We start from the raw sequence: 21,480 nt of genomic DNA, 5'->3' as shown, positions 1-21,480 counted from the left end.
CTGACTACGTTTTGAGTATGCTTTGAGTTTTGAGCCACTTGTATTACGGTTAGGTCTCATGCGGTTTCCGTAGAGAAAGCAGGAAGTGAAGTGTTGTGTTGAACGTGTTGAACGTGTTGAATAAATGAGAGTAATGGTGGAGCGACATAGTGCGTCGGCACCCAGCCAGCTCAACGAGTAAAGCGGTCTCCTGTCATTGCTCATTAGTGGTTAAAAGAATAAGAAACAAAGAACGAAGAAAACAACGTAAGATAGCCACTACAATTGTGTTGTTTGCTTCAGAGACGCCCTGAACAAATCATATTCCCCTCATACCTCATGTGGACATTTTTGTCCACTAGGGGGTGCATTTTCTCCACTAATTTCACACTGGAAATAGTTATCCTCATCATATACTATTTTTCAAATTTCAAACACACATCATATTCTATGCATTTTTTCCCATCATGAAGCAAAAAACACCTTAATTTGGTAAAGTGGACATTTTTGTCTACTTCTAAAACGACCTAAAATTGTCATGTATTAATATTTATTTCCACTTTTTTTTCATAAATATTTTTTTTCCACTTCAGTTCTGATCATAACTACTGTACCACGTTTTCAATTTTTTATTTTATTTTATTTTATTTTTTATTTAACCCTTTAGATGCCAATTTGTACCTTTTGAATGCAAATTCAAATTTAACACTTTAGGTGCCAGGTGACATTTAAAAAAAAAAAAAAAAAAAATATCAGACAGCAAAAAAAATTTAAAATCAATGTTGTTGCTCATCATTGACATATCCCAGACTGCAATAATCCCCCCCCTTTTTTTTTTTTTTTTTTTTTTTTTTTTACAGAAATTGGCATTTACATCATATAGCTACACCAGAATTTAAGGGGTTAAACTTTTGAAAATAATTGAAAACTTGCTAGTTATGATCAGAACTGAAGTGGAGAGAAAAATGGGGGGAAAAAAATATTTATGTATGCCGTTTTTAGGTCGTTTTAAAAGCGGACAGAAATGTCCACTTTCCCAAATTAAGTGTGATTGTAATCAGGTATGAGGGTTAAGATGTAAATGGACACGTTTGATACAAGACCCAACAACCATCATCAATTTTATATGTATATATTTGTGAGAGTGAAACATGAAGTAAAGATGAAGCAGAAATGACCATTCTCACTGAAATCACTGTCCGACCATATGATTACAATTACAAACTAAATTTTCAAAATACTGATTTTACTGATACTGATATTTTATACATTGACATGCTACATGCTCCACATGTACAGATCTTTCATTGATCTCTAAACCTTCAAAGACAGACCTTAGATCAGTCCATGTGTTTTTACCTTGGATACATTTCATCAAATAAAAATAAAAATCAGTCGTAGATGAAACAAAGTGGGCAGAAATATGGCAATTTGCAAAGGAGAGCCGGAGACTAAAAGATTATGTAGGATAAAGCCGGTGCATATTCTCATTTGCCCAGGTCATAGTATTTCAAAGGAGGTTAAATCGAAAGCAACTGGACTTAGTTATTTGTCTAGGAAGGCGTTTCACCTCTCATCCAAGAGGCTTCATCAGTTCATGTACGCAACTGACCAGGCTGGGACTGGTCCAACTATCTGGTGTGGAGACTCACTATTTAACCTCTTGTGTGGGCGTTCACAAGGGTGATGATGTCACTGGTTCCCTTTTGTGCTCCAAGTGCCAACGACAGTCGTTTAAATGACTGTCTTGATGGAAAATTGGTTTCGACTTTGTTAGTGCCCTATGTTGTTATAACGACTATGTCGTTTGGGTTGGATAGGCTATATCGTCTTTTTCCTTTACTATAAATGCAGATGTTTATATTATTCATTGCATTAAAAGTTGTAGTGTTTGTTTTTTAAAGTATATTTTTCAGTCATTTTTTTTAACCTTTATTTGATAGTATAGTTGAGAGAGACATGACATGCAGCAAAGGGCCACCCGTTGCAGGATTCAAACCAGGGCCAACTGCAGCCTCTGCACATAGGGCCCCTGCTCTACCCACTCCACCACACCCTGATAACCCTGACTCGATACCATGTATTGTGTTGAGCTTTCTTTCTGTGTTGTTGTTGCTTATCTGTTGTGTTGTTTTATTTCTCTTTTCCTGTTTAAAATACATTTTCCAATCAATCAATCCAAACCAGAACTGTCACTTTTCTGTGTCCTCCTGGAAACATGACTGCTGTGTGTGTGTTGAGTGTTTGCTTTAGATGTTAAAGGTGTTTCTTTGTGTTTTGTGTTTTGTGTTTTGTGTTTTGTGTTTTGTCTCTTTGGCTGTGTTTTATTGAGACACAATCCATTGAGCTCTCATGGAAAATGTAGTCATTGATCACTCATGCACATGAACTACAAACAATGGGGCTACAGAAAAGGATCCACTCCCTTAAGGAAGTAATGACCAGAAATGTTGCCAGGTGTTGAGAAAGGGCAGAGGTGTTTCCTTGTGAGGCTGGAAAAACCAGGTTGCCTCACAGGTAACAGAGTGAAGACAGTTCCTGGTCCAGGAAAATAAATACAGGTGTGACTGACCCAGGCTCCATCAGTCCTCCTGCTCACCTGAGACGAGATCTTCCATGATGCTTCTCTTCGGCTTCAGCAGCGCACTGTGTGAGTACATGACAATTACCATGAGGGTTTGAGACATAGACTGTTATTATATCTGGTTACATTTAGCATTTGATTTAAGTTGCCACAACTTCCAAGAGGAATGGGCAATCATCATATATGCAGATAAGTTGGATAACATGCAGATTTAATTTGCTGTTTCAAAGATGATTTCCCATTTACTCTGTGGTGGCATGGTGGATGAGTGGGTGCTGGGTTTGATTTCCTATAGTCTGTTGTTTTCTAATATCTGGGTAAATGTTTTCAAATAACAGTTCCTGTGTTTCAGTTGTCTCACTGATGCAAAGTCTGTGATGTACAAGTCCTGTTTCACAGTTTTGACGAGTTTGACTGTGATGTTTGTTTGTTTTTTCCAGTGTTGGCAGCAACATGTATGCTTTTGACCAAAGGTAAATATCTGATCTATGATAGTGTGTGTGTGTGTGTGTGTGTGTGTGTGTGTGTGTGTGTGTGTGTGTGTGTGTGTGTGTGTGTGTGTGTGTGTGTGTGTGTGTGTGTGTGTGTGTGCGTGCGTGTGCGTATTATATGAGACATGGAGTCTATAATTTGTACTTTTCTTTTTATATCTCTTTATTTTTGTAGTTTCCACAGAGACGGTCATCACCTGTGACAATGGCAGCAATGTCCAGCGCCTGAGCTGTGGTATGAACTTTATAAATGTTTGTCTTATTTATTCTTAAAGGCTGAGTGCACCAAGTACACAACCAAATATTTCAGTACCTACATGCTCATTCTGTGTATGATGTATCACTAATTAACCATGAAAGCCACATAGATCAAAAAATCCATCTGGGTCCAGTTCTCTAAAACCTGACGGAGATGAAACATTCTAAAGACAAATTGCTGTTGCACTAAATCACAATATACAGTCATGAATGTAACTTGACACTTTTCTCTTAACAGATCAGGGGGTGATCAGTGTGCAGGCATCTTTGTACGGACGTCTGAACAGTGAGACCTGCAGTGAAGGGAGACCTAGTAATCAGCTCACCGACACCAATTGTTCTCAGAGCGGCACTGTGAATATCATCAGGAGGAGGTAGCTGCACACCTTCACACAGTCACTGGATTGAATAACATGACTCAGTAAAATGTATTTGCAGCAGGGGACAAAAAGGGAGAGGGGGAACAACAGATTTTGGTTTGGGCTGAAGAATTAAAAAAAAAAAAAAGATTAGTAGTAGTTAGATTAATCATGTTTTTATACTACCAAAATACACCTCTCTGCTACCACTGAACAGCTATTGCCTTTTTCTAACACATTTTTCTCAGTTACTCAGAGACTATTTGGACTAGGCTCACCAAACTTTTATAGATTAAAACATACACGTGTCAGCTAATTAGTCATGCCATTTAAAGATGGTTACATCAATCACAATATTCATTTGAATGGAAGAATCCAGACGTTGCAACTGACCCCAAACGTGGGGACAGTTGCAACACGGATAAGGGATGGTTGCAACATATTAAACATACATTAAATTTCACTAATCAACTTTTTTTTTTCTAAAATATGCATTGTCTTACAATAATACTATAGTATTAATTCGTTATTTAGTAATATTTATCAGAGAACAGTTGGAGTTTTGTTTTGTGTAGAACAAAGGCCAGGAGTCACTGTGCAGAGGTTACAGTGGTATTGAAACTCAATAGCTTAGTGTGAGACAAGAAGAATGGAACTATTTGCAATACAAACAACTTTTATAAACATGCACTCTACTTTTGGATGATTTATTCACTGTATGACATCAAATAAATTAACTTTTCTCCAATTTTCATAGGAACATTATATGTGGCTACTTCTGTCCCATAGGACAAGATACAACTATAACAACAGCTATAGATAAAAATTGCATATTTCATTATAGGAAGTTATCTGGGGAATTATTTTGAAATCTTTAGCATTAGTCTCTCATGGTTTAATATAATTGACTGTTCTGTTCATCATGAGGAATAAAATTGATGTATTGTATATCAGCTATGACATAACATCATGTACTAACTAGACACAATGACACTGGCACATGCTAACCATGTCATTTCCTACAGTGATTCAAACTAAGTAGGTTTGGATTAATTCATAGGACAGTATGACAAAAATACAGCTCAAGAAAAAAGCTACTTTCATACCTCTAAAACAACTTTGTCTCAGTACAAGCAGGAGCAGATGCTGAATATGTCTTCTTGGTGGGTAGAGGGTCTAACTGTGAATGTTCAGTGTTGAGTGTCATCACTCTAGCATGTTTCTGATTGGAGAAATAAGGCTTCTTGCAACCGTCCTTTGTTGCAACTGTCCCCAGTCTCCCCTACACCTAACCCCATGGGTGGGGTTAGTTGTAACACCTCTGTTTCATGCAAATAATTTCATAAAATTATATCTATATCAATTCTACCAATATACTATACAATATACTATAATATATTGTTTTCAGAATGACAGTGTTTAGCGTGAAAAGACTACAAAGTAATCTAATTACTACGACAGAGTATTAGGGCCACATTGAGAAAAAAAATCACAGACTTCGAGAAGAATAAAGTCGTAAATTTACGAGAATAAAGTAAAAAAAGTCATAATATTACGAGAATAAAGTCATACATTTACGAGATTGAAGTCATAATATTACGTGTGGCAAGTGGCAATTTTATGAGAAAAAGGAATAGATGCATTTTCTTGCATATTCTTTTCAAAGTCTTGATACTGATGTGGTGCTGATGTGCCAAGCCCCAGTATATAGGATTCATACTCTCTGCTCCAGCTCGTTCCCAAAGAAGCGTACTGGCAGTGGCAACCGTCATCAGTACCGACGACTGTGCTGTCGCCGTTACCGGTAGCGGTGCCAAGCAAAGCTCCAGAGCTCGAGCTCTGGAGGGGATCTTGTCGGCCGTGTGGCCCAACACAGGGCGCAGGGAGACTGGGCTCTGGCTCTGGAGCTTTAGCGGAGCGGCGCAATGTACTGTACCACTTCAATGAGTTTAGAAACATTATTTTAAAGGGATAGTTCACCCAAAATTCAAATTTCACTCATTATCTACTCACCCTCATGTCGACTAAGGGCTGGGAGAAGTTTCAGAGTCCTCCGTGCCTTCTTTGAGTTACAGGGGGGCTCGGCGCAGCACTGCATGTCCATATGACGGTTGTGAACGGAGCTCACTTTTCTTCGTCCAAAAAGACACACCAAAAAACATCCATAGTGCCCGTCTGAAATGTCCCTCTTGTATTGAAGCCCCAACATGAGAAATTGTTCCGAAAAAAAATTAAATAAGTATATTTAAGCTTGTTTGTAGTGGAAGCTCCCAGCACTGCTCTTCCTGGTCCGCGATTTGCGTTGACACCCAGTTCACGGCTCCGCAAATCGCGCAAGACTCTGGCAGAGCAACAGTGGGAGCTTCCGCTACAAACAAGCTTAAAACATATACTTATTTTATTTTTTTCGGAACAATTTCTCATGTTGGTTCTTCAATACAAGAGGGACATTACAGACGAGCACTATGGAGGTATTTGGATGTTTTTTGGTGTGTCTTTTTAGACGAAGAAAAGTGAGCCCAGTTCGCAACCGTTATGGACATGCAGTGCTCAGTGTTGGGTATAGTTACTTTGGAAAGTAGTTAGTTAGGTTACAACGTTACCATCAATTAAAAGTAATCAGTTACGTTACAGCGTTACCTATGAATAAAAGAGTACGCGTTAGAGTACTCATGCGTTACTAAAAATGAAAAGCATTTTGCAGCGCGCCTCGCACATGCTGCAACAACTGACAGACAGCCTCTTTTAAATGCACCGAGTCCTGACGAATAACATCAGTCATCCAACCAAATTAACTCTACAGGATAACATTAACAGGAAAGACAGTCAAATATGCCACATAGCGGATTTTTTTTTTGGATTCAGGAGCCTTGCCTTGAATCCCTCTCAGCGGCTTCACTGCTCGATCTGTCTGTCAGTTTGAACGGAGGACTCAACGTGTGGAGAGGAAGGAGGCTGGCGAGACGTGAACTTCCTGCCTTGTGTGTAATAAAAGTTAAAAATGCGGTTAAATGTACTGGTATCACACTGCTGCTACGGCAGAGTAGAGATCCGGGCTGGGCCGGGGGAGAACTGAGCTGCCGCTCGCCGAGAGGGAGCTGCTGAAAGCGGCCAAGCACTGAGAGCCGAGCTGCTTGTTGCTGCTGGAGAAGCAGGTCCGTACGTGGAGCTGATCTATGGGCCCTTAAATTGGAAGTGGATTTTTTGCGGTCGACAGAAGGTTATCACCAACGCAGTGTGCATTTTACCGTTATGTTCTTGTCCTTTTCGCTGGCGAATTGAAACACACACACGTAGGTCAGCAGGGCACAGACGCATCACAGCGCTGCGCCTCGGCTGACACATCCGCAGGTTGTACAGTAGTCTAGCCGTACTGTCTGACAAAAAGCAGGCTGCAGTCGGGATTTTCTTTTCCTTATCCGGCGAAAAGTAATGGATTACTTTTTTTTTTTAAATAACTAAGTTACTGATTACTCAACGCACGAAACTAACGCGTTACGTTACGCGTTACACGAAAAAAGTAATTAAAGTACCCACAACACTGGCAGTGCTGCACGGAGCCCCGCTGTAACTCCGAGAAGGCACAGAGGACTCTGAAACTTCTCCCAGCCCTTAGTCGACATTAGGGTGAGTAGATAATGAGTGAAATTTGAATTTTGGGTGAACTATCCCTTTAAGGTCATAAAACTACATTGTGGGGCTCTCCTTGTTTGTGAAACCTAATAGCCTACTGATGTAGGCTACAACTTCACGATATGCTCCACGGCCCACATTAACAACTTTCCTCCTCTGGAAACCAGACCAGCTTCAGGTCCTAAAACTGATCCAAAACTGCGCAAAGACAAAATAGGTGTTATTTTCAAATGAACAAAAATATTGACACTCTTACTGTCATCCCTAAAGGTGTGACGGCAAGAGGGTGTGTGAGTTCAACACGTTGGATGTTCGTGCCACTGATCCCTGCCGTGGCATATTCAAATATGTGGAGACAAACTACACCTGCTTCCCAGCAAGTCAGTCACACACCTGGACAAAATCCATACTCACCACTCAGATCCACCAACAAGTCAAGTAAATTCTATGTCTAATAATGATTCATGTTCCTTTAACAGTTCGAGTCACTGCATGCGAGCACTCTACGGCCAATTTGTTCTGTGGTAAGATGAATTGTTTTCTTTTTTGCATTTATAGTGGATTAACGTGATAAACAAAAGCATCTTTTAATCAAATATGTTTTGCTGAGTCAAGGAAAATCATACATCTGGTGTCATGTTATATCAATGCTTGTGTTCACAAGGAAAACTGTTATAAAACAATATTAAAATACAATATATCCGCATAAGAAACAATAGACATGACAATGGAATTTGAACATTATTCAAGGTGAAGAAATGAAAGAAAGAAAGACAGAAAGAGAATTAATTAATTAGAAGAAAAATAATTAAATGAAACATTAAGCAGTGTGGGAAACCAGGTTGTAATTTAATTTATATGTGTCAGATGTGCAATAGGGAGTTTTAATCATATTGGCATATGGCCTCTAAGACATCTCTCATGTAACGTACTGATTTAGTCACACAGCCACCTGTTGCATGTAGAAACTGTTGTTTGTTTCCATGACATTAGAGTAGAGTAGAGTAGAGTAGAGTAGAGTAGAGTAGAGTAGAGTAGAGTAGAGTAGAGTAGAGAGTAGAGAATACTTTATTCATCCCTAGGAGGGAAATTCAAATTAGTCCAGTAGCTCACACGACAATGACACAAAAAAAGGAAGAAAGATGGAGCAGGGCCACCGGATGGAGCGATTAGTAATATGTGTTAAGCTCAGATGAGGCAGTAAGAGAGGAGCTGCTGTTGGGATGTATTTTCAGGGACACCAACAACAATAAGCAAAGGCTCTGGATCAAGATAAGTGTTAGTGATTTTAGAGACATTTTTGAAGGTGGCATACCAAAAAAAGGTTTAACAAAAGCATCTATTTTCTGATGTCTTTCTCTGATCAGATGAGGGCCAGGTGATATCTGTCCTTGGAGCTCACTACGGACGCAGTGACCAGACCACCTGCTCCTACAGACGGCCCGTCCGTCAGATTCAAAATACTCTCTGCTTCCACCCCACTAGCAAAGTTGCTAACAGGTACTGTTACTACTTCCTTCCTTTTTTGGATGATGTTTATATCGTAAGTGAAGAAATTACTATTTATTCATTTTATGTTATGTTCATGAATAATAAATCTGATTCTGATTAAGGGACTAACATGATACCCTGCATCCACAGCTGCAATGGGAGAAACACCTGCAGCATCAGAGCAAGCAACTCAGTGTTTGGAGACCCCTGTGGGGGCATTTACAAGTACCTGGAGTTGTCGTATGTGTGCCTGTGTAAGTATCTTAAAGGCCTGTTGTAAACTGTGATCTAATTGTACAAAGGACAAACACCAACAAGATGTTCAAGTGGAGAAATTACTTAAGTCACTTGTTCCTTTGCAGATCCTGTGGCTGCTCCGGACACTCCACATCCGCCTGAGTAAACGGACCTTACAGTCCTATCACAATAAACACGTCAGAATAAAAGATAAATGCCAGTTGTGATTATGTCCATCTGTAGGTTTTTGTTTTTGTTTTCATTTTGATCAAGGTAAAACGTGTCACTGCATTGTGTATTGTTAACACCATATGTGTTGTGTTGCTACAGAGACGCCCTGAACAAATCTTAAAATGCAAATGGACACGTTTGATACAAGACCCAACAACCATCATCAATTTTATATTTGTTTGTGAGAGTGAAACATGATGTAAAGATGAAGCAGAAATTACCATTCTTACTGAAATCACTGTCCACCCATATGATTACAATAAACAGAATTTTCAAAATACTGATGTGTCAAAAATTATTTTATACATTGACATGTTACATGCTCCACATGTACAGAATCAACTGAAACAACTTGTTGACTGATTAACCTGGAGAAACCAGAATATTTCATTGATTTCTAAACCTTCAAAGACAGACCTTAGATCAGTCCATGTCTTTCTTTTTTATTTTTTTTTTACCTTGGATACATTTAATCAAAAACATATAAAAATCAGTAGTAGATGAAAAAAAGTGGGCAGAAAATATGGCAATTTGCAAAGGAGATCCAGAGAAGTAGGGAGACTAAAGGATTATGTAGGATATAGCATTTATAAATGACCCAGAAAATATTTTGGGCTATGAGGTGGAATAGTATCTTTTACAATTTACAACTGATTATTATTATTATTATTATTATATTTCCTTGCTTCCTCATTTCACAGTTGAAATAACTCATCAGTTTTCTGAGGTTAGACCACAGGAAGCAGGGAGACCCTGCTGTCAACATGACAACAATCTTTATTCTTGTCAGTGTGGAAGAGCCATGAAGCAGCACTGAGAAGGACACCGTGAGATGTCCCATCACCTCCCAGACCTACAACTAACTTTATAAGAAATGTTCCCAATAAAAAAAAAATTTACATGACAACTTTCCTTGTGCTTTCCCCTGGCGCCACCCTCTGGTTTGGAGGTCAGCTATGCAAACTTTCTGATGACTTCCATGTGAAAATTACTTGCTGGTTCTAACATTAGTCCATGTTGTAATGGACTTAATTGACAATTTTAATCAGAGACAGACCAGGAAGAGCAGCTCACCACAATTAGAGCATGTCTTGCAGGCCGGTTGAACACCTCCAGGAACAATTCTTTGGTCGTCTTCTTGATCTGTAAAATACAATCAACTGTGTGTTTTTTATTTTATTTTGTGATTGAAGTAATTTTGGTTTGATAGGATAGTCAGAGAGAGACAGAAAATGGGGGAGACAGAGAGAGGGGAATGACACCAACTGCAGCAAGGAATAGCCTCTGTATGTGGGGCGCCTGCTCAGTCCAGTGAGCTACATGACGCCCCAGCTGACTGTGTTTTTATCATTGAGTTTTTATTATTTCTATTACAAAGAGACTGTGAAACATTTATAGTGGTTACAAGAAGAAATTTGTATGTAATACATAATCTGACACATGCGTGTAACTGGGTTTGTGGCTTTTCCAGTCACATAAAAACCAGATTAAACAATCCTATAAAATGTAAATGGTTGCTTATTGGTTGGAGAGTTAACCAGTTAAGATCATGGAGTAGCAAAGTAACTCAGCTAAATCCGGGTTTACCTGCTACTATTTACTGCAGTTCATTATGGACGTGGGCTGCTAGGGCTGATTGGACTGGGAACAGAAGTGTGTAATTGACAGAGAGCCTCATTATTCCTTTCCTTTCTATTTGTATAAATTATATTTTGATGTGCTGGATAGTGTGGCCTGGAGCTTAGTCGGGGGAACTTACCTGCACACTGTAGCGAGGGAGGGGCTTCTACTTCTAGTGTGTCAGCCACGTGAGTTGGTCAAGTGTGTAATTGCAGTGCCTCCAGTAGAGGGTGGTTGCGTGTTATATTTGTAGTGTGCCTTAAAGGTCCAGTGTGTAATAATTGGCAAAGTTTATTGACAAAATCTGAATATACTACCCATGAGTGTATAATCACTATAAAACAAGAAAAAGCTAAAATCTTCGCACATCTATTTCATTGGCAGATGCGTCGGAGGGTGACAATTAAGTCCAAATTAGAAAGGAAGAGTTCCCGCACACATTCCAACTTGCAGAATTTATTGCATTGCAACGTTTCGGTGCTAGACCTTTTTCAAACAAATGTTTGTGCCAACACAGGAAGTGGCTGTGTAACACAAACCAATCACTTTCCCACACGTCTGGGTGTGAGGAATTGAAATATTAAAGGGATAGTTCACCCTAGAATGATATTTCGCTCATTATCTACTCACCCGCATGTTGACTAAGGGCTGGAAGAATTTTCAGAGTCCACCGTCCCTTCTCTGAGTTACAGGGGGTCTTGGCGTAGCAGTGCATTTCAATGCAACGGTTGCAAAGGGACACCAGAGCTCTTCGTAAAAAAACACACACAAAAAAACATCCAAATACCTCCATGATGCTCGTATGTAATGTCCGTCTTGTGCTGAAGCCCCAAATTGCGTAATTGTCCCGAAAAAAATTAAATAAGTCTATATTTTAAGCTTGTTTGTAGCGGAAGCTTCTCGAAGCTCCTCTTCCTGGTCCGTCCAAATCTCGCGTGATTTGCGCCGGCGTCAGTGCGGTTACTGCGAATCACGCGAGATTTGGACGGACCAGGAAGAGGAGCTTCGAGAAGCTTCCGCTACAAACAACTATCCCTTTAAATATCAACATACAAACAATAGAAAAATATCAACATACAAACAATAGAAACAGCATCAATATACAAAGGTAAAGAGCAATGAATACATACAATAAATACTAAGCTGTCGTGACTGGATACATTAGGTCCTGATGGAAGGTAATAGCTAATAATTACAGTCAGAAACAATAAATACGACAGACACAATAGAAAAATAGAAGACGGGGGACTTGCAATAAAAGGTGTGCTAGGATACAATAGAAATCTGAAACAGTCTGAAAAAAAATCATGCAGAGTCTACCTGCATTATGTAAATGAGCACAAAACCAAAGGTCACATATGGATTCATAAGCCTGGTGATGTGAACATAAACATACGTGGCTACATCTTCTAGCTGGGCAGAAACGCCAGTAGCCATAAAGAATATTACCAATGGCAATATTAAAGCAGAAGTAAGTGATCCGGTCGTTTTGGCTAACTTCCTGTCAGCCGATGGAGTTAGCAGTCCCCACCCTCGTCCCTACGTCACCACATTCACACGCATCCCTTGGCTGCACACACAGAGAGGACCGCCCCTTTATGCCGTTCTCTCTCCTCATTGGATAAAGGTTGTAGGATACAAGGAAAGTTTTCTCCTCGGCTTACAGCAGAGCAGAGTGACTGACAGACCCGTGTTTCAGACCAAACACTCTATGTAAGTGATTGCCGTCGGAAGATATAACTATTTAAGACTTATATTAACGCAAATATTCCGCTTACTTCTGCTTTAACATGAAGACTATAAGTCTGAGGGATCACAGGAAACAGGTGAACAACAGTTCATCATTAAGTCCCTTCATGTGCGGGAACTCCCCATGTTTGTACGGCAGCCCAAACAGAAAATCCAGCCAGCCAGACAGCACGTTTTGCAAGTTTTGCGTTCATAAATAAACCAACAAAGAAGAAGGCGGAAGGAAAGAAGAAGGAGGAAACAGCAGACATATCATAAAATGGTTTAGATCTTCACCTCATCGCTCCATGCTCCTGAAATACTCCCAGTCGTGGGAAACAGTTTTTTTTGTCCTCGGAGGCCACCATCACTTTGCCGACGGGAGGGGTGAGTGCGAGCGAGTGAGCGAGTGAACGCTGTAATCTAGAATCTGAACGCTGGATGTCACGGTTTTCCCCCCATTTTACACACTGGACCATTAAGCTTGTGATTTCGCCTCTAAGTCATTTTTATGAGCTGTCTTTTTCTACTGTAATAAAGATTATTGTATTGTTGTAATCGCTCTTCTCTGGGTGATTACTGGATGGCTCTGACTTGGTGACTCTGAGTTCACCACCTTGGATGAACCAACATCTCATTGCAGTACTATTCCATCTGTGTGGCAGAGACAAAAAAAACCATCAACAGTGTAGCCTTTGTAAAATTTCTTGTTTTTCGCTCTGTATTTTAATTCTCTCTAACTTTTCATGAGACGCCCATTGCAGGCTGGGAAAAGAACGCTTTCAACGCTGGTTTTCAAATGTTATTCTAAAATTTCACCATTGAGCTGAGTAACATTTTTTTTTTTTTTTTCATTTTATTAGGCTATTTTTATTTGTGTGTAAATGCCTGTTTTACTTGTCAGTCATAGGATAAATGTTCTTACACCAGGTTGCTCCAAAAGGAAATGTACAAAGGAAATAAAATACAAAGAGAATTACATACTAACCCTAACCCTTCAGTCAGTCATTTAGTGTCAACAGTAAAACATGCATGTTTCGACACAACATCTTCTGCTATGAGTCACCGTCCATCGGAAGAGACACTGATCTGATTTGTGTTTTGCAGATCCAGACACTCTCAGGTCAAAACTGTGAAATCTCAATGAAACCACCCAATATACAAATAAAATACTTTGAATCAGCAACATGTGTCTTGCTTGTCTTTACTGTCAGTTTAAGTGAGGTGTGCACAGTAGTAGTAGTAGCTTCCTGAATCAGATGAAGGATCGCCGGTGACTGGCAGTGTTGACAGATATTAAAGGAAGTCCAGAGACAAAAAAAGTTGGTTCTTTACAATTTCCTAAGAACTACTAGCCTCGTAAACCAGCCTCTCACGGAAATGCATTTAATTTAATTTTGACTGAGAGTCTGGCCTCATTCCCCCTGTAAGCGTTTTGGGTGGGCGGGAGCTGGGCGGGAGTAGTAGCATTGACAGACAATCCTATTCAGCCAATCAGCAAGTTGGTGTAGTGACGGGGCTTTGCACCAATCGGTCCCTGATTGGCCAACGTGCTGTGTCAATCACAGCGGCGACGGTGCTGGGAGTGACTTTTCAGTCTCCCTCTGCTCTTCTTTGTGGCAGGTACCTGTGTGCATGTGTTCTGAGGCCACACAGTATCCACACCTTCAGCCATCTCCCCTTTCGTCTCTTTGAATTAACTGCCCCTGGACTCAATTGGACTTTTTACATATTTATGGATAGGAGTAATGAAGGACTCATTTAAATTATATTTCTGTCTTGTTGTCTTTCCCACTACCCACTGGCTGGTCAATTGCTCGAGCCGAAAGAACACTTTACAGGAACACCCCACAAGAGCTGCAGTTTTTGATGACCCAGTCCTCTAGCCATCACAATTTGGCCCTTGTCAAACTCACTCAAATCCTTACTTGTCCATTTTTCCTGCTTCAAACACATCAACTTTGAGGGTAAAATGTTCACTTTCTGCCAGAAATATCCCACCAACTAACAGGTGCCATGATGAAGTGTTATTCAGTGGTTACAAAGTAATGCCTGAGTGGTGTATGGGGACAGCTAGAGCACATAGTTGTAACAGGAGCAGCAGTGAATGTCAGATGCAAAATATTTCATCTGCTTCTCTGGAAAAGTGAAAACTGAGAGTCTGCAATTTGCAATTTGACTGACAGTGTTGACAGATCTTAAAGGAAATCCAGAGACAAAAAACGAACACGTTGTTGACAATTTCCTAAGAACAATTATGTGCTCAAATGAAGCACATAGCTGTAAAACAAGATCAACAGGAGCAGCAGTGATGCCAAATGCAAAATATTCAGATGTGTTTTGGCCTCACATCCTACTATTCCTCACAAACATCTATGGGTATGATGTCCACAGAAATACAATAAGTAATGCACAAAATAGAGTCAGCTACATAAAATAATATTAAGAAAGCTTCTGGGCTTATGAATTGTAATAATAATAATAATTAAGATTTATATAGCGCCTTTCAATTGTACTGAATTCGCAATAAGAATTGCAAATCTGAACTCATCTCACACGGGAGAGACGCCAGGGTGCCAAACCTCCGACTATGTGAAAAACAACACACCGGAAAAGTGTGAAAAACAGTTCCTCTGAATATGTATGTTAGGTTGTTGAATGGTACGCACAGTAATCCTATTATGGATTGGGCTCTGTTGGAGCTAAAGGGTGGGGTATTATGTTTATGTTTGTATTTTTATTCACTTATGCCTGAATTTGTAAACTCTCTTTATCAATAAAAAAGACTTGGAGAAAAAAAAACAGTTCCTCTTAAGGAACAGTACCAAAGATGAGCATCATCAGACACAGCATCATGACAATGTCCTCTGCTCTTAGACGCTCATATCGACAGAGGAAAAACTCCCAAGAATACCTTTCCCTTAACAGGGAAATAAAGGGAGAAACTTCAGGTTGAGTGACAGAGGAGCTGGATCCCTCACTCAGGAAAACAGACAGAAAATAACAGTTTACAATCTGGAATATGGGGCAGGATGTCCTCTCAAACTGTATGGATGTACAACATCTACACAGCTCGCAAGAGGAGGCACCCAAATAATCCTGCACAGCCTGGATGCTGCTCAGAGAGGGGCAACTAAACTCTGCATTGAGTCCCCCAGTCACAGGTGTATTTGTTATTGCAATCCAATGGTACCATGAGTTAGCTATGTAGGAACTCTTACTTCATCACTGGTGTGGGTTAATAAGAACTGATAATCTCACTGGAACTAGTTCATGCTCAAGGCAAGGGATTGGCTGCTGCTGGGCATGCAGCCATCATTATACATCTCATCAAATGTGGCTGAAAGAAGGTCTTTTGCATGTCACACTGTTCTTGCCGGTCTAAAAATCTCAACTGCTCTGAGATGTTCCTGTGTGGAGCGGATGAAGAGGTTTGTTAAAATATCTTTCAGGGATTGATGGGGATGAAGAGAATGGAAATCCCTTTATTTATACATAGTATGAACCTACATTACTGAAATTCACTTTCAGGGAAGATTCTGGGATTTTGTTGGCACCATGGAGATTTTTATCAGATTGGAAGGTCTGAATTCATATATTATATGGGCATTTTGATGGAAAATACTGAAATTTGCCAATGTGAAGGCCAAGAATGAAATAACCTGAAATTTAGTTCTTTTACTGGCAAAATAAAAAGCTATTACATTATATATTGAAAAGTTTGTTTGTAAAACATCTTGAAAATCGGTGTAAAGACAACTGTAAAATACTAATAACTAAAAAGAGGACTTTCTGTGAATTTTATTTCATAAAACTAGTGATTGTAACCATTGTTATCAAATTTAATTTTAAAAAAAATCTAATTTGAGAGAGAAGTATAAAAAAAATGATGGAGACATAATTTTCAAGTTCAATCATACCAGAAGACAGTCCAACCGCTCTCCCAAAATTAACATTCCAAAATTATGGAAATACATCGCACACTCAGAAAACATCATTGTCAATAAGACAGCCCAACAGGACACAGGTTTTTAGCAGATACAAGCTGCACCCAACAAATCAGTTGACATACAATTTTACATTGGGAGTTTGTCACTTTTGAAGTTTAAACCTGCTCTGAATTTCTATTTCTTCATCTATTCATGTTCAGTGTTACTGCTTCCTTTTTTTCTATGTTGTGTTTTAATCTTTTTCATTTTCTATAAGAGCAGATGTTTATTTATTTATTTATTTTTCATTAATTGCCTTATAATTTGAAGTGTTCTGAAGTGGGATACTTATGTTAGTTGTTGTACAGGGAGTTGTGTGTTGAGTGGTTTGCTTTAGATGTTTCAGGTGTGTCTTTGAGTTTTGTCTCTTTGGCTGTGCTGAGTTCTCAGGGGCAACGTAGTTGTTGGTCACTCGTGGCCATGAACTACAAACAATGGGTCTACATACACGTCAAGAATCAGCTCCCTCAAGGAAGGAAACATCGGAAATATGGCCAGTTATTAGGAAAGGGCATGGCTGAGGTGTTTCATTGTCTGACTGGAAAAACCAGGTTGTATTGCAAGTTTCAGAGTGAAGACAGTTCCTGGTCCAGCAGAATAAATACAGGTGTGACTGACCCAGGCTCCATCAGTCCTCCTGCTCACCTGAGACGAGATCTTCCATGATGCTTCGCTTCGGCCTCAGCAGCGCACTGTGTGAGTACATGACAATTAATTAATTAATTAATTTGCTGTTTCATTTACTCTGTGGGGTGGCATGGTGGATGAGTGGGTGCTGGGTTTGTTAGTCAGTTTTTTTTCTAATATCTGGATAAATAAATCCCCTGTTTTCAAATAAGTTTCTGTGTTTCAGTTGTCTCACTGGTTGCAAAGTCTGTGATGTACAAGTCATGTTTGACAGTTTTGTCAAGTTTGACTGTGATATTTGTTTATTTTTTCCAGTGCTGGCAGCAACATGTATGCTTTTGACCAATGGTAAATATCTGAGAGAGTTTTTATATACATATATATTATGGCATGCCATAATATATAGTATACTACACTCAGAGCCATGGAGTCTACAATTTGTACTTTTCCTTTTATATCTCTTTATTTTTGTAGTTTCCACAGAGACGGCCATCACCTGTGACAATGGCAGCAATGTGCGCCTGAGCTGTGGTATGAACTTTATAAATCTTTATCGAGTACATTTATAAGTAGGCCTACATTCTTAAAGGCTGAGTGCACCAAGTAGCTTACACAACCAACGATTTCAGTATCGGATATCCCCACCTACATGCTCATTATGTTTATGATGCGTTAATCTGCACTACATCTGCACCCTCAAATGTGTATAGCCTACAAGTGTACCCCGGCTGGTATCACTAATTAACCACAAAAGCCATAAGCTAGACCAAAAAAATTGATAAAATAAAATAAAGTGAAATAAATTAAAAACAAAACAAAAAACATTTCATTAGAACATTTTGAATTAATGTCCTCAATAGGCTACAGTGGCTGTCCCTAATCATCCTGACCTGACCCACTGAACACAACTATCTATCATAGCATGATAAATGATAAAATGAAATACGGTTTAAAATATTGTGGCTGAGAAAACATTGATGTTAATGACAGAGATTGTCGTGGTTAGTCTCAGGTCTTTCTGTTTAATTTTGAAGTTCCAGTAGAATATAACTTGACACTTTCTCTAACAGATCAGGGGGTGATCAGTGTGCAGGCAGCTCTGTACGGACGTCTGAACAGTGAGACCTGCAGTGAAGGAAGACCTAGGAATCAGGTCACCAACACCAATTGCTCACAGAAGGGCACTGTGAATATCATCAGGAGGAGGTAGCCGCACACCTTCACACAGTCACTGGATTGAATAACATGATTTAGTATGTATTTACAGCAGGGGACAATCAGTAGAATTTTGAGTTTCTCCTAACTTCTTCTTTTTTTGGTTTATTTGTTCTTTTTACGTGCTTGATTTATCCTCTGTTTTATCACTATTACAATAAGTGAATGATGGCCATCATCTAAAACTGTGAAGATGAGATCATTAAGGCTGAAATAATCATTTTATGATCAATAAATAATCATTTTAAAACTGCTAATGTTAGTTAATTAACTACATGCTAGTTATAGACTTTTCTAAGGTAAAGAGCTTTTTCAATTAGCATGCAGCTTAACATGGCATATAAAAATATTTCATCTTCAACACTTAGCATGAGCATGTTAACATGAAAGCATTTCATATTAACATGCTATGGTATCATGGCACGACTCCTAGCTCTCTGTTAGGATGCTGCATGCTAGCATCATGATGATCACGATCTCAAACTGTGTTTACTGTTAAACAGCTGAAATAATTTTCATCCATGCAGTCCATTTTGTCTCATTTGTTGTAATTTCACTATAGACCTTATAGGCTACAGCACTGCTTGATAATTTATGTTATAGTATATATACAAAGAACACTGTGCTGCTCTTTTTGTTGATTTGACCAAAGCATTCAACACAGCTGGTCACTAATTGGGTAACCATTCTTCTTTAGGCTTCAGCAACAATAGTTGTGTATGGTTTCAGTGTGCTGACATACCGTCCTCTTGTCACCATCACAAAAGGAGGCTCAAGGCTCTGTTCTTGGAACAGTGTTATCCTCAGTTTACGTAAAGGATATAACCTCTTTATTACATAGTTGTGCATACTGTGATTTATTCCACTGTAGATTATTTTTAAACCACCACTCAACTTTCATTTAACGATCCTAAAGACCAGCTTCAAGTCCCAAAACTGGTCCAAAACTGCGCAAAGACAAATACGATGTTATTTTCAAATGCACAAAATATTGACACTCTTACTCTTCCCTAAAGGTGTGACGGCAAGAGGGTGTGTGAGTTCAACACATTGGTCGTTCGTACTGGTAACCCCTGCCGTGGCACATACAAATATGTGGAGACAAACTACACCTGCGTACCAGCAAGTCAGTCACACATGATCTGGACAAAATCCATACCGATTCAGATCCACCAACAAGTTAAATTCTGTGTCTAATTATGATTAATGTTCCTTTAACAGTTCGAGTCACTGCATGCCAGGGCTCTACGGCCAATTTGTTCTGTGGTAAGATGAATTGTTTTCTTTTTTGCATTTATAGTGGATTAATGTGATAAGCAAAAGCATCTTTTAATCAAATATGTTTTGCTGAGTCAAGGAAAATCATAGGCTACATCTGGTGTCATGTTATATCAATGCTTGTGTTCACAAGGAAAAATGTTATAAAACAATATTAAAATACATGAATAAACAATAGGCATGACAATGGAATTTGAACATTATTCAAGGATAATTAATTAATTAGAAGAAAAATAATTATTGTTTGCGTACAATGAGGAAAATAAGTATTTGATCCCCTGCTTATTTTTGTCCTCATTTCACTTGATCAAATGTAAAACAATTTGTTGCATTTATTAATTCTGGATCTTTTTTGGGGGGATATTCTGTCTCTGTTAAAATTAATTTACCATAAAAACTATAGACCGCCCATTTCTTTGTGGGGGAGCAAACTTAAAAAATCAGCAGGGGATCAATTATTTTCCCCACTGTACATCCTCCAAGACATCTCTCATGTAATGCACTAATCACACAGCCACCTGTTACATGTAGAAACTGTTGTTTGTTTCCATGACATTAGTAATATTTGTTAAGCTCAGATAATGCAGTAAGAGAGGACTGTATTTTCAGGGACACCAACAACAATAAGCAAAGGTTCTGGATCAAGATAAGTGTTAGTGATTTTAGAGACATTTTTGAAGGTGGCATACCAAAAAAAGGTTGAACAAAAGCATCTATTTTCTGATGTCTTCCTCTGATCAGATGAGGGCCAGGTGATATCTGTCCTTGGAGCTTATTACGAACGCAGTGACCAGACCACCTGCTCCTACAGACGGCCCGTTCGTCAGATTCGAAATACTCTCTGCTTCCACCCCACTAGCAAAGTTGCTAACAGGTACTGTTACTATTTCCTCCCTTTTTTGTATGATGGTTATATCTTAAGTAAAGAAATTACAAGTTCATTTTATGTTATGTTCATGAATAAAAATGTATCATGTTAATTGTTATGCACCAAAAGAGATGTTTTGAATGAAAATCCACATGGCAATAAATCTGATCGGATTAAGGGACTCACTAAATCCAAACTACACATAATATCTTACATGTTTGTGTGTGTGAAGCCGGTTTTTACTCATGATACCCTGCATCCACAGCTGCAATGGGAGAAACACCTGCACCATCAGAGCAAGCAACTCAGTGTTTGGAAACCCCTGTGTGGGTACTTACAAGTACCTGGAGTTGTCGTATGTGTGCCTGTGTAAGTATCTTAAAGGCCTGTTGTAAACTGTGATCTAATTGTACAAAGGACAAACACCAACATGATGTTCAAGTGGAGAAATGATTTCAGTCACTTGCTCCTTTTCAGATCCTGTGGCTGCTCCGGACACTCCACATCTGCCTGAGTAAACGGACCTACATTCCTATCACAATAACAACAATTTTTTCATTTTCATTTTGATCAAGATAAAATGTGTCACTGCATTGTGTATTGTTAGCACCATAATGTTGTGTTGTTACAGTGACGCCCTGAACAAATCATATTCTGTCTATATTTTTTGTGAGTGAAAAATGAAGCAGAAATGACAATTCTCACTGAAATCACTGTCTGCCCATATGATTACAATAAACTCAGTCTTAAAAATACTGATGTGTCAAAAATTATTTTATACACTGACATGCTACATGCTCCACATGTACAGAATCAACTGAAACAACTTGTTGATTGATGAACCTGGAAAATGAACAGACCATTGGATATGATACTTGGCCATAAAAACACA

General features: G+C 39.1%; 2 protein-coding genes across 3 annotated transcripts; both read left to right on the top strand.

Moving 5' to 3' along the window:
• The first annotated feature begins 245 nt into the window (after nt 1–245).
• On the top strand, nt 246–21,219 carry LOC310988248 (L-rhamnose-binding lectin SML-like). Of its 2 annotated transcripts, XR_014595473.1 has the most exons (10): nt 246–2,629; nt 3,004–3,036; nt 3,230–3,289; nt 3,551–3,686; nt 7,575–7,684; nt 7,784–7,828; nt 8,672–8,804; nt 8,946–9,049; nt 9,158–9,305; nt 21,164–21,219. XR_014595473.1 is itself a non-coding variant. In XM_083974777.1 (9 exons), exons 1-9 carry the CDS (start codon nt 2,596–2,598, stop codon nt 9,196–9,198), a joined length of 696 nt encoding a protein of 231 aa, XP_083830903.1. In that variant the 5' UTR covers nt 246–2,595; the 3' UTR covers nt 9,199–9,487. The 2 variants fall into 2 exon arrangements, 1 of the variants encoding a protein (XP_083830903.1); XM_083974777.1 differs by lacking the exon at nt 21,164–21,219 and having other exon boundaries at nt 9,158–9,487.
• Nucleotides 17,266–21,106, top strand: LOC310988973 (L-rhamnose-binding lectin SML-like; the record flags this gene model as incomplete). Its single annotated transcript, XM_083975804.1, has 7 exons — nt 17,266–17,296; nt 17,702–17,758; nt 18,298–18,433; nt 19,459–19,631; nt 20,462–20,594; nt 20,854–20,957; nt 21,066–21,106. The coding sequence occupies 7 exons, from the start codon at nt 17,266–17,268 to the stop codon at nt 21,104–21,106; spliced, it is 675 nt and encodes a 224-aa protein (XP_083831930.1).
• Nucleotides 21,220–21,480: the final 261 nt, after the last annotated feature.

Source organism: Trachurus trachurus, assembly GCF_905171665.1.
Source record: "Trachurus trachurus genome assembly, chromosome: 7".
NCBI classification, from domain to species: Eukaryota; Metazoa; Chordata; class Actinopteri; order Carangiformes; family Carangidae; genus Trachurus; species Trachurus trachurus.
The sequence above is the reverse complement of the archived record's forward strand: the minus strand, read 5'-3'. Positions and strand labels throughout refer to the sequence as shown.